This window comes from Peromyscus maniculatus, chromosome 1 (assembly GCF_049852395.1).
Source record: "Peromyscus maniculatus bairdii isolate BWxNUB_F1_BW_parent chromosome 1, HU_Pman_BW_mat_3.1, whole genome shotgun sequence".
NCBI classification, from domain to species: Eukaryota; Metazoa; Chordata; class Mammalia; order Rodentia; family Cricetidae; genus Peromyscus; species Peromyscus maniculatus.
In genome coordinates, this window is record NC_134852.1 from 210,142,240 (window position 1) to 210,154,603 (window position 12,364).

The 12,364-nt window shown below is 49.7% G+C and overlaps 1 protein-coding gene across 3 annotated transcripts in view; it reads left to right on the forward strand.

The window, feature by feature from the left end:
• Positions 1–12,364, forward strand: part of Vwa2 (von Willebrand factor A domain containing 2) — a 44,946-nt gene that overhangs the window by 11,538 nt on the left and 21,044 nt on the right. For all 3 annotated transcript variants that reach the window (XM_006978476.4, XM_076563373.1, XM_076563372.1), the window contains one exon: positions 6,350–6,483. In XM_006978476.4, the coding sequence (XP_006978538.2) occupies positions 6,350–6,483 (134 nt within the window). The remainder of the gene's footprint in view (positions 1–6,349; positions 6,484–12,364) is intronic.

A 12,364-nucleotide genomic window follows, 5' to 3' on the forward strand; every position in this document is an offset into this window, starting at 1 on the left:
CCACAGATTCCCTTGTTCTTTCCCTTCCTGCCCCCCTCCCCTTCCCCCCAGCCTCCCCCGAGACTTTTTTATAACTCCTACTGAGCTACTCTCCATGGTTAAAATAGTAATGATTAGAAGCAGGAACAACAAAAGCAACCTCTTGAATTTTAAATTTTCATTTCATTTATTTATTTATTTTGTGTGTGCACACTTATGTGCATGAATGCACTGGTGTGACGTGCATGTGGCGCCCAGAGGACACTTGGAGGAACTGGTTCTCTTTCTACCATGTGGGTCCCAGGACCAACCTTAGTCAGCAAGCCAGGTGCTAAGTGACTTTACCTCTGAGCGGTAGCAGCAGCTCCCTTTGTTGCTGGTTTTCTTGTCCCAGGGTTTTCTGTCACCTGACTGCTATCTACCAAGCCACCCATATTTCCTGCCACATTTCTCCTACCTGCTGAAGCCAAGCTAGTGTTTTCCCCCTGAGGCCCTGCCTGGCTCCTCTTCCCTCCCACCTCCTAGTTGGGGGAGGAACTTAGGATTTCATTCCAGCTCCACTACTTCCTGGTACTTTGTTACTGGGAAGTTACTGCTTCCCTCATCTGTCCAGTGGGAGTGAAAACACAAATCTCAGGCTGAGGGGTGGCTCAGTGGGTAAAGTGCTCATTTGGATCCTCAGTACCCACATAGGAAGCTGGGTGTGGCAGGGCACTGTGATCCCAGCACTGGGCAGTGATGACAGGCTCACCGGTCAACCCACGAGCGCCAAATTCAGTGAGAGACACCTGTCAACAAGCAAAACAGAATGCAATGGAAGAACATACAGGTTGTCAGCTCTGTGCTGCACAGACATGCACAGGTGTGCACACCTGCATGCATGCACACGTACACACACATATGCATGTATCACACACACGTACACACACACACACACAAAAGAACTCTTTAGGAGTAGAGTTGAGATCTAGATGACAGCTAAAAGTACAGACTGCCCCGCTAGGTGGTAGAAGAAGTTCCTCCATCCAGTGTGGTGATGGCTGGTAGGAGCCATCAGTACATGCACTAAAAATGCTAACTATGTGCCTTAAATGGTGAAGTGTATGGTATAGGAAGTCTCAAGAAATAGGAATTTCTCAAAGAAATAAAATAGTCGGGGAGCTGAGAGGGTTAGATACGTGAACACGTCAGATACATCTTGTGCTGGCTCGTTTTATGTCAGCTCAACACAAGCTATAGTCATCTGGGTAGAGGAGGGGGCTCAGCTGAGAAGATGCCTCCATAAGATGGGGTAGAGGCAAGCCTGGAGGGCATTTTGTTAGGTTTTGTCTGCGTTGTGTTCTTACCCTTTGCAAGGAAACGTCACGAAACACGACAGAATCCGCTTATAGAGTTTATTAGAAACAGGATAGAACGTGCAGGCCTGTGGGAAAGACACGTGTGTGGAGAAGAGAGATGGGGGATATCGCGCCGGACCTTTAAAACCGGCTGGGGGCGTGGCCAGGTCACGTCACTACATGGTCATGTTGCGCGCTTACATCACCATGCAATGGCACGGGACTCTGATCACGCGAGACCCCTTGGCCCGGAACTTGCTAGGCGGAGGTATCCTAGCTACGGGACGCTCTTTTGATGCGGAAGTGGCTAGGCGGAAGTGTCCGCCCGGTAAATGTGGCCGCGTTGTGAACCCTTCATTCCCGACTCTTTTACTTTAAAAAAAAAGAAAAATTGTGGTTGACTGGGTGCGGGGGCGACGTTTCTCTCAAAGACTGCTTCCAGCTGAATAGTGGGCGTCGGTTGGCTCTTGGGGGGGGGGGTGTGAAGGGTATCTTGTGAAGTCCGGGAGTAATGTTGGAAGTCCTGGAACGACGTTCTGCCTTCTCCTGGTTCCGCGGCTGTCCATCCGTGCTGGTGCTGGGGACCTCCTGCGTCGTGGCTGGGGGCCTCTCATTTAATAAGATACTGTTGACATAGAGAGAGCTTAGAGAGAAAGAATCATTATTATTTTGTTTTGGAGTTGGCATTTGTCTGAGGTAGATTTGGCCTGCCCAGATAGAGGCATGTGACATTTACCTGAGGTAGATCTGGTCTTAGTACTCTGCTTAATTCCTATCTGAGACAAGCCTCATTAGAGGTAGTTCTTTTAAGGCACCTGCTTTGGTAGTTTACTTAAGACACCTGTTCTCCTTATTAGGTTAACACTTGGGAAACACAGGTGATCAGTTGCTGAGTATTGAACAATGATAAATTATTGTATTACATTATTCCTTACCGCCTGGATATTTTTGATGGTCCTTTTTGCCTCCGGCTCTGTGTGGCCCTGGTTGGAAAAGGAAGGGGTGGTACCTTATTCCTCTGGAATTGGCGGCAAAGCAGGGGATCCTGATGTCCTCTGGAGCTTGAGAGTGAGAGGCCCTGTTTGTTTCACTGTATATGAAGAGAGATTCTTCTGGGATGGAGGTGAGATAAAAGGTTTTAGGTGAGACAGGTGGACCCAGTGAGGAAAGCCCTCGAGTTTAGCAGCTGTAGGGGTTACAAGAATTACTTTGAAGGGTCCCTGCCACTTAGGGGAAAGGGGTGTAGGACGCTGACCCGGAGGGGAAAGAAGAACCTGATCCCCAATGTGTATTGGAGATGGGCAAGGATTGTCACATGGCTGAGGCAGTGAACAGTCTGCATAGCTCCACAGAATAGACCTTAGATGACATAAAAGAGGGGTTAACAGACTGTCTGGAACAGTTGGAGGCTTGGGAAAAAGACCTGGTGTTAGAACTGGCCTTCCATACATTAGTTCAAACGGAGAGACTGAAAGAGGCTTTTTAGGAAGAGCCCTGAGCCTGAGGAGAGCTAGAGGCAATAATCTTACCCAGTCGAGATGAAGTTCCTGTGACATCTTGGTAAGAATAGTTTTTAAAGACCGGTTGGTACGCTCCACCTTTCCTGAGGACTGGGGGCGGTATGGAATATGGAAATTCCATGAGATATTAAGGGCCTTAGCTACTGTCTGAGAAACCTGGGAAGTGAACTCTGGACCATTATCAGACTGGAGAGAAGCAGGGACTCCAAACCGAGGAATAATCTCTCGGAGAAGGAGATCTGCAACTGTCTGGGCCCGCTTATTAGACACAGGGAACCCCTCCACCCAGTTCGAAAATGAGTCCACCATCACGAGGAGATATTTAGCTTTTTTGACAGTGGGCATATGAGTAAAATCAAGCTGCCAGTCAGCCCCTGGAAGGGAACCTCTAGCCTGGTGGGTGGGAAAAGGCTGACTCCTGTACTTGGTATTGGGATCTGTTTTCTGGCAGATCTCACACGAGGCAGTAATTGTTCTTAAAAACTGTAGGTCCTCAGAGGTGGGCTGCAGGTGAGCTTTTACGAATTGAGACAGAGCAAGATTATTAGGATGAAAGAGTTGGTGTAGATAGGAAAGGATTTGTCTGGTGTCTGGAGTTTCCTGTGAGGGTGTAGGCTGTACTGTATGGATTCCCTGCGGTGGGTGAGATGAGACTTGGCCCTGGAGGGCCGCTGCTCTGGCTGCCTGGTCAGCCCGGTTGTTTCCCCTAGAGATGATGGAGCTGTCAGTCTGATGAGACCGGCAGTGGACAATTCCTATAGCCCTGGGGAGGTGGGAAGCCTCCAACATGGCCATAATTTGACCTGAGTTAGATATGGATCCTCCTTTTGCTGTAAGAAGCCCACGCTCCCTCCAAATAGCAGCATGGGACAGGAGGATATGAAAAGCATATTTTGAATCAGTATAAACGTTTAGAGATTGTCCCTTTGCCAATTGGAAGGCACGGGTGAGAGCTATCAGCTCAGCCTGTTGGTTAGTGGTGTGTGTGGGCAATGCCTGTGCTTCTATCACCTGAGTGTCTGACACTATGGCATAGCCCGCCTTACGGGTCCCTTCATATAGGAAGGAGCTGCCATCTGTGTACCAGGTATAAGTAGCCTGAGGCAATGTGCCCTCCTGTATGTGTGAAGGGTGAGGTAACAGCTCTTCTAAGGTTTCAGTGCAGGAATGAGAAGGAGAATAGTCAGCGTTAGGTTGAGGGAGGAGGCTTGAAATGTTAAGAGGTGGACAAGTCCGGAAAGTAAGCGTGGCATCCTCTAGTAATGCCACCTGGAGAGAAAGAACCCGGGAAGGAGGTAAAGTTTGTAAGCCTTTATAAGTTAAAAGATGGGACAAGTTATGGTGAGAGAAAACAGTAATGGATGATCCAAAACTTAGCTTCTTTGATTCCCGAATAAGGAGCTCTGCAGCTGCTAAGGCACGGATACAAGGTGCCCAGCCCTGACTGGTAAGGTCTAGCTTCTTTGACAGATAAGCTACAGGTGCAAAGGAGGGTCCCAGCTGATGCCCTAGAGCTCCCAGGGCGAATCCTCCTTTCTCTGCTACATAAAGGGAGAACGGACGAGTTAAGTCTGGGAGATGGAGCGCTGGAGCCTGAAGAAGAGCCTGCTGAAGCCTTTGGAAAGGTTTTGTAACAGGATGAAGGAGGGGCTCGTGTGGCGAGCCCTGAGCTGCCTCATATAAGGGGCGGGCAAGGAGAGAGAAAGACGGAACCCAGGACCGTAGAAAGCCCGCTATTCCTAGGAAAGACAGGATTTCCTGTTTAGTGGAAGGGACTGTAAGGGACTGGATTAGACGTTTCCTGTCTACAGTAATAGCCTTGTGAGTTGGAGTAATGGATAGACCTAGGTAGGTGACCTGGGTAGCTGACAGCTGAACTTTAGAAGGAGATACCCTGTAACCCCGGCTGCATAAGAAATTTAGGAGAGCAGAAGTGTTAGTCTGGCTAACCTGTAAAGATGGGCTACAGAGTAAAATATCATCTACATACTGTATTAGCTTAGAATCAGGGAGAGACAGAGAAAGCAGGTCAGAGGCCAGAGCCTGACCAAATAGGTGTGGACTGTCCCTGAATCCCTGTGGCAGAACAGTCCAGGTCAGCTGTGTGGACCGGTGAGTGTCAGGGTCGGTCCAGGTGAAAGCAAAGATATTTTGAGATTGAGGACTGAGAGGAATAGAAAAGAAGGCATCTTTGAGATCCAGAACTGAGAAGTGAGAGGTTCCTGAGGGGATAGTGGATAGGAGAGTATAGGGGTTAGGCACTACCGGATGGAGAGGGACCACTGCAGAGTTAATGAGCCGGAGGTCTTGAACCAGGCGGTAGGTTCCGTTAGACTTTTTAACTGCAAGTATGGGGGTGTTAAAAGGTGAAGAAGTTGGGCAGAGCAGCTTTTTCCTGAGGAGGTCAGAAATAATGGGCTTAAGTCCTCTCAGGCTCTCGAGTGAGAGAGGGTACTGAGCTCGGGTGATATACCTGGCAGGATCTTGTAGCTGGATAATAACAGGCTGATGGTGTCTAGCAATAGAAGGGTTCTGGGTATCCCAGACTTCTGGGTCTACCTGAGAAGCTGGTAAGGGGAAAGACTTGTCCGAGTCAGAAGAGTTAGTAGCTAGGAGGAGGAGGAGGGGAGCCGCTGGCGCGTCTGGGATAAGGCACATGTGTGGGGCGAAAGAAATGGACGCCCCTACCTTAGCTAGGAGATCCCTCCCCATTAAAGGTACAGGGCAGCTTGGCACCACTAAGAATGTGTGTGTGAGAGGGATGCCTCTGAAAATACAATTAAGTGGCGGTGTCTGTTGAGGCAGATAAGGCTGTCCCCCAACCCTGACAATAGGGAGACGAGAAGGAGAGGTGGGCCCCCAAAACTCTCTCAGGACAGAGAGATGGGGGATATCGCGCCGGACCTTTAAAACCGGCTGGGGGCGTGGCCAGGTCACGTCACTACATGGTCATGTTGCGCGCTTACATCACCATGCAATGGCACGGGATTTTCATAGTCATTTGAGAGGGCCCACCCAGTCCATTGGAGGTGGTGCCACCCTTGGGCTGGTGGTCCTGGGTTCTATAAGAAAGCAGGCTGAGCAAGCCAGTAAACAGCACCCCTTCATGGCCTCTGCATCCGCTCCGGTCTCCAGCCTCCTGCCCTGACTGCCTTCCGTGATAAACTGTGATATGGCAGTATACGTCAAATGGACCCTTTCATCCCCATGCTGCTTTTGGTTCTGGTGTTTTGTTGCAGCAGTGAAAACCCTGACTAAGATAACTTAAGCCGTGCTGAAGTAGAAGAAAGGCGTGGTCACTTCAGTTATTGGAACTCTTGGGTCACGCAGCCTCACATGTCAGAGCACCCAGCTAAGATCATGACTCTCAAGGCTGGGCCCGTGATCACTCAGAAAACCTTCTTCACGGGACTCCTGTCATACAGCTGAAGAAGTGCTCACCAGCAGGCCCTTACCTGTCTTTATAACATGGAAGCATCTAGTATAATTTCCTCCCTCTGCTCCTGCCTCCAGTGATGTGGTGCTCAGCGGCTGTTGACATCCTGTTTCTGTTCGATGGCTCTCACAGCGTTGGGAAAGGCGGCTTCGAGAGATCCAAGCACTTTGCCATCACTGTCTGTGACGCTCTGGACATCAGCCCGGGGAGGGTGAGTGCTGTCCCGTGTCTTTGGTTTCTAGGGACAGAAACTCAGCTGGAAGCAGAAGGAAGACTCCATTGTCTGTGGGATGTGGAGGACTAAGGGGCAAATGGAAACGTGGCGGGATTGATGCTGGGAACTTGGGGATCAGCCAAGGCAGTTGAGTGAGCACTACTTCTCCTTCCTCGGCTTTGCTTGCTTTGAGTGACTAGCTTCTTTGCAGCACGCAGCAAAGGTCTTCTGTATTGTCCTTCCGGCTGGTTCCTCCGCAGGTCGGGGAGAGGTTGCGAGAGTGCACCTCTTAGATCCTTGTGGATCAGGCAGAGCTCCTAGGAGGGCACCAAATGACCTAAGCCACATGATAATCCCCTGTCTCAGCCCTGGAGAAGAGGGCCTCGTGCAGGTTCGGGGCTGGAGAGGGAAGAACATGGATCCAGCTTCCAACTATAGAGAGACTGGAGTTTAAAGCGGTGTAGTCTTTGTGGATGCTCTGTGGGTGGTCTGTTGTTGAGCTGGATTTAAGGCAATGAAGTCTTCCCTCTCAACAATTAAAATGTCATCCCTGGCTCCTCAGAAGAGGGAATACACACTGAGCAGACTGGATCTTAGTGTGAGGCACAGCCTTGTCCTCTCTTGTCACTTGGAAAGATCTGCTCCTGTCTGATCAAGTCCAGAGAGCACCTTCCTGGCTTCCAGTGCCACAAACACAGAGTGGGGTCACTGTGACTCTTGCTTCTAAAAGGAACAGTTTTGAACAACCCAACAGCACAATGAATAATGAACACAACCCTCCGAGAGACACAGACAGCCCTCGGTGTGTGCGGGGTCGGGGAGGGGTGGGGGTGGGGGGTTCCGCCCAGCTTCCCTGACTTAGCAGCAGATCTCCAACACTGTATCTGTTCCGCGGCGGAACAGAAGTACTGGCGGCTTGGTGACGTGCTCCATGGGCAATCCTTTAATAAATGAACCCTCAGGCTCCAGAAGCATAGGAATGTCCAACACTTCCACTTCCATGGGGGCACACCAACTTCTCCCACACTGTGACAGCAGCTTGGGCCCTCCGATCTGATAGTCCTGAGTACTCCCACCCATGCAGTTATTGATTACAGTGTTACTTGTCACCATAAAAGAATTCAGGCGCCAGGCAGTGGTGGCACACGCCTTTAATCCCAGCACTTGGGAGGCAGAGACAGGCAGACCTCTGTGAGTTCAGAGGCCAGCCTGGTCTACAGAGTGAGTTCCAGGAAAGGCTCCAAAGCTACACAGAGAAACCCTGTCTCAAACAAACAAACAAACAAAAGATTTCAGGCAATCTGAACATGCATTGGTAGGGGACAGGTAAGAACCGACAAGTTTCCTGTTCATCCTTAATTACAAAAGATGTAGGGTTCAAGTTCAGAAAGATAGACTGGAGCTAATATATACACTTTCTGAATTTTCTACTATGTAAACCCACCCCAAAATAAAGTAAAAAGAAGGGTAGATTAGTTTGGAAAGCCCATAATTATTGGAATTAGAGACTAGTCACAGGGGGAGAAAGGAAGTGGTTTCCAAGACAACATTCCTGGCTTAATCCTGCAAAGGATTTGGGAACAAGCAAGGCTTGTAATGGGGGCCAGGTTGTCTGGAGATGGGGTGTAATTTGCAAACGCAGGCAGTCAGCCCCGGTCTCTGTCACTAGAGATGTCATTCACACAGTCATGACAGGAGCAGCCCAGAGGTTCTGAATGTGGTATCAGAGTAGTATCAGCTGCCTAACGTGGCCAGAGAAGAGACCTGCTAGGTTTCCACCTTCCTCCAGACAAGGCCCTACTTTAAAAATGATCCCCCCACCAGTTACTCCTGGAGGAAGCGGCATAAGGCCAGTGACCTTGCATTAGCCTAATGTGTCCTGAATGGGTGGCAAGTTGGGAGAGAAGAGAAATATGACGTGCGTATTCTTTATTTTTTTTACATTTATTGTATGTAGGTGTGTGTACTCACACATGTGGGGTCAGAAGACAGCTACTGGAGTTAATTTTCTTCTTCTGCCTCGTGGTTCCTGAGGATCACACTCAGGTCACAGACTCCACAACAAGTACCTTCATCCGCTGAGCCAGCTTCATCCACTGGTCCTGACCTGTACATTCCTTTCTTTTTCTTTTTTTTCCCCTTTGGTTTTTCAAGACAGGATTTCTTCTCTGTGTAGTCCTGGCTATTCTGGAACTTGCTCCTTGGACCAGGCTGGCCTCAGATTCAGAGATCTGCCTGCCTCTGCCTCCCAAGTGCTGGGATTAAAGGTGTGCACCACCACCACCAGCTGGCTTGATATGTACATTCTTTATCCTATGCTCTGCAGAAGAGGAAACAGACTCAGAGACATTAAATGATGGCTGGGGGGGGGGGGTCACAGAACAAGCTCGGACAGGGTTACATGTAGAAGAACTGGGGTGCTTGACTCTTAGCTCAGGATTTGCCCAGATTGTCCATCTGTCTGTCCCTGTGGGCAGCCTCTGGGTTAGAATGGTGTAATGACACAAAATGCCATCTCCTGCCACCCACAGCCCGTTGACAGCCGGCAGTGTGGCAGTCTGTGGTAGTGGAGGGGATGGCGGCGTGGATTGGGGTGGAACACAGAAAGAAAAACAGGCCAACAGACCTTGGCTGTCGACGCTGCCAGGAGCAGATCTCTCCAGCTCAGGATTGAAGCATCTCTGTGTACGTTGATTATTTTTGTGTCACGATGACCAAAAAGAAGGAAAGGGTTTATTGTGCCCATGGATTTGGGGAGACTTTAGCCCATCATGGTGGCGAAGCTGGGCTATGAAGGTGGCTGCATCTCTAGCACATGGTACAGACCAAGGAGAAGAAAAAGCCGCCGAAACCAGGCCTGCCTGTATGACCCACTCCCACCTGCCAGAACCTTCAAAATAACACACTGAGGACAGAGTGCTGGAAACAGGAACCTGAGATACATACTTTGGGTTCAAATGTGGTATGGAATCCTAGGGCAGGGCCTGTAACAGAGCCAGGGTAGTGAGGAACCTGGGAGCTTCCGTATAGCCCCCACCCCCACCCCACCCCCGCCACACACACACACACACACACACACACACACACACACACACACACACACACACCCATTATCTGTGAAAGAGGGCAGAATGGCTCCATCGTGGATGCTTGGGGAGATCAAAGTGGGTTTAACCTAAGAAAGACTGAGAAGCAGGGGCTGGGGAGGAAGCTCAGACAGCGGAACAGGTAGAAGAAGGGCTTGCTCCATAAACGAGAGGACTCGAGTATTCCCCACACCCACATAAAAAGCACACATGGTGCCACACACTTCTCACCCGGTACCGAGGAGGTGACAAGTGTGTAGCCACTCTACCCTGACTAGTCCCCAGGTCCCAGTTAGAGACCCCGTTTCAAAACACGGAGAGACACCACCCAAGGTTGGCCTCTGGCCTCTTCATGCTCTCTCAGATGCAGAGACACAAGCACACACACAAAAGCCTTGAGGAACAGAAAATGGTGTGTGCCTGGGTGAGCCAGTGAAGGCACTCTGCGGAAAGGCTTTGCTGGGCGGGCTTGTGTGGCTTCAGGGTTTCTGTCTTTTCTGTTTGTGGTATCTGATTTGCCGCTCATTTTGATTCCTTTAGTTTTAGGAATTGTTTCCAAGTAGCTTTGTGGATGGCCTCTTGTTTAGGTAGAGTTGAAGTGTTTGAAGTCTTCCTCTTAACACAAACTCAGACACTCACTTCCTGCTTTAATGGCCCTGTGACTGGGGTGCGGACAGAGACCTGGGCTTGCTTCTGTGTACAGTAAACTGAAGATAAAAGGCAGCCATTGTGTTCCCAAACCACCAATTAAATGAAATGCCTTAGCGCCCACTGGGGCTGTTTCCTGTGTGCTTTGATTTGAAGCTGAGTTCTTCCTGCTTAATCCAAGCAAGTGGCCCCAGCTGCCGGTCTCCAGAGAATTCCTCCCACCCCTTCCACCAAATAACTCCTTCCCATGGTTCAGTAAAAAGGAGGACAGTGGAAGAAAACCTGCACCCACACACTCCCCACTCACAGACTCACCGACCACACCACCTGCTCTGATCACCGGACCCCACTACCTGTTGGACCCCTAGATCCTCCAACCTGTTCTGAGCAGCCTTGCAGACCCACTCTGTGCAGGCACGGGCACCATGAAGATGTGATTCCATTTTCTCCTTTTCCAGAAAAGTTAGTGTAGTCTACACATTGCTGTCTGTCTCTTGTCTTTTTATAGCTATTATCTGGGCAACCTCATCTCTCTCTATGTGGATGTATAGGTATTACAGGTAATTAGCCCATCATGAGGATGATTTACCAGGACTAATTAGCCAGCCCTATTGGTGGATTGTTGCTGTCACAAATACACTGTGATCTCGTAAATGCCTCATTCACTTGAGTGGAAGACTATCTCTAAGATAATCTCCAGCAGCCATATGCATTCTTAGCTGTTGGTGTTGCCCTCCACAGATCTGGTACCAGTTTACATTCCTACCCACAGCGGCTGAGAACTCTTCCCTTTGCAGACACGGCATCTGGTTTTCGTTGTCCTTGCTGCTTTGTTTTTTTTACTGAGCTGATAGGAAAACAGTATTGTTTTCCTAAGGCCAAATGTCCTGCCATGAAAGAACCATTTGTTTTTCCCTTCTCTGATCTTCGTTCATGTCTTGGGCCAGTTTGCTGCTGAACTGTTGTTCTTTTGCACATGGAGGAAACTAACCCTTGCCTCCATGAGCCGTGAAGTCCTTTCCGGTTTGTCTTTACCTCTGACTGTGTGAAAGTGTATTTTACCCAGAAGTTTGTTCCAAGCACTGGGATTTATCAGACAAGATTCAAGACTGGACTTTAGTTCCTAGCAGACAAGGGTCTTCTCCCAAGAGTTCTTCTAGAATGTTCCTGGGTAAGATACAGCCTTGCAGCTTGCATGCATTTGCACTTCTCCTTGTGTGGTGGTGGGTGGGGTGTCTTTCCAGCTGCCGAGGTGTCATATGCTGAGCAAACAGTCTTCTCCACCGGCTTGAGATGGTTTTTTTGATTTCTTGTTATGTTCCAGGAAACTGCAGCAGGCTTCCTATAGCTAGACTTCTCAGGTTGTTCCACTGACTCCCTGTGCCATCCCCTCGCATGGCCACCCAAGACTTAATGTCCTTCTGCTTTTAGCTGCCAACAGCTTCCTGGCTGTGGGAGGCCAGCTAGGTGAGCCCAGGGCATTAATTCATTGTCTCCCAAGTACTGGGCCTGCCGAGGGACTGCACTGGGGACTCAAGAAGTGTCTTTGCCCATTTGAAATCTTTGCCACAGTTGACCTTAGTTCAGAGACTAGTGACTGAGAATGTGGCACCTCTGGGGTTTGGTGAGCTGAGGATTAGGAGCTGGTTGGGCCCCGAAGAGGAAACACATGTTGCTGTGCTCATGACTCCAGATGTTCAGCGCCCCAGCTTCAGTCCTGTGAGGCACGTGTCCGGTTTTCTCCCATGGCCTCAGTAAGGAAGCAGACTCTGTTCATTCTCCAGCTCTCTCACTCCCTCACGGCTCCACTATCGTGTGTCCCTGTTTTAGGAGCTGATTGACTCTCTGGTCTAGAGACTTGGCAGGAGCAGGTCATCAGGGGCTTGGTGGCTGTGGTTAGGTTAGGCAGTGGCCTCTGTGGAAACTTTGGCTGGATTTGAAAGCATTTTGCTCCAGTCTGTGTCTACTGAGGAGGCAAGGGGTATGACAGGGCTTTAGAGAAGTCCAGATACCGGAAATCCAATGGCCCAGGCTGCCTTTCCTTGCTAGTCCAAGTAAGCCTTGCACAGTGTCATCTGTATATGTTACTGTTGTCTTCAGTCACATAGGCATTAACTCGGCCCCCGTGGGTCAAATGAGATAAT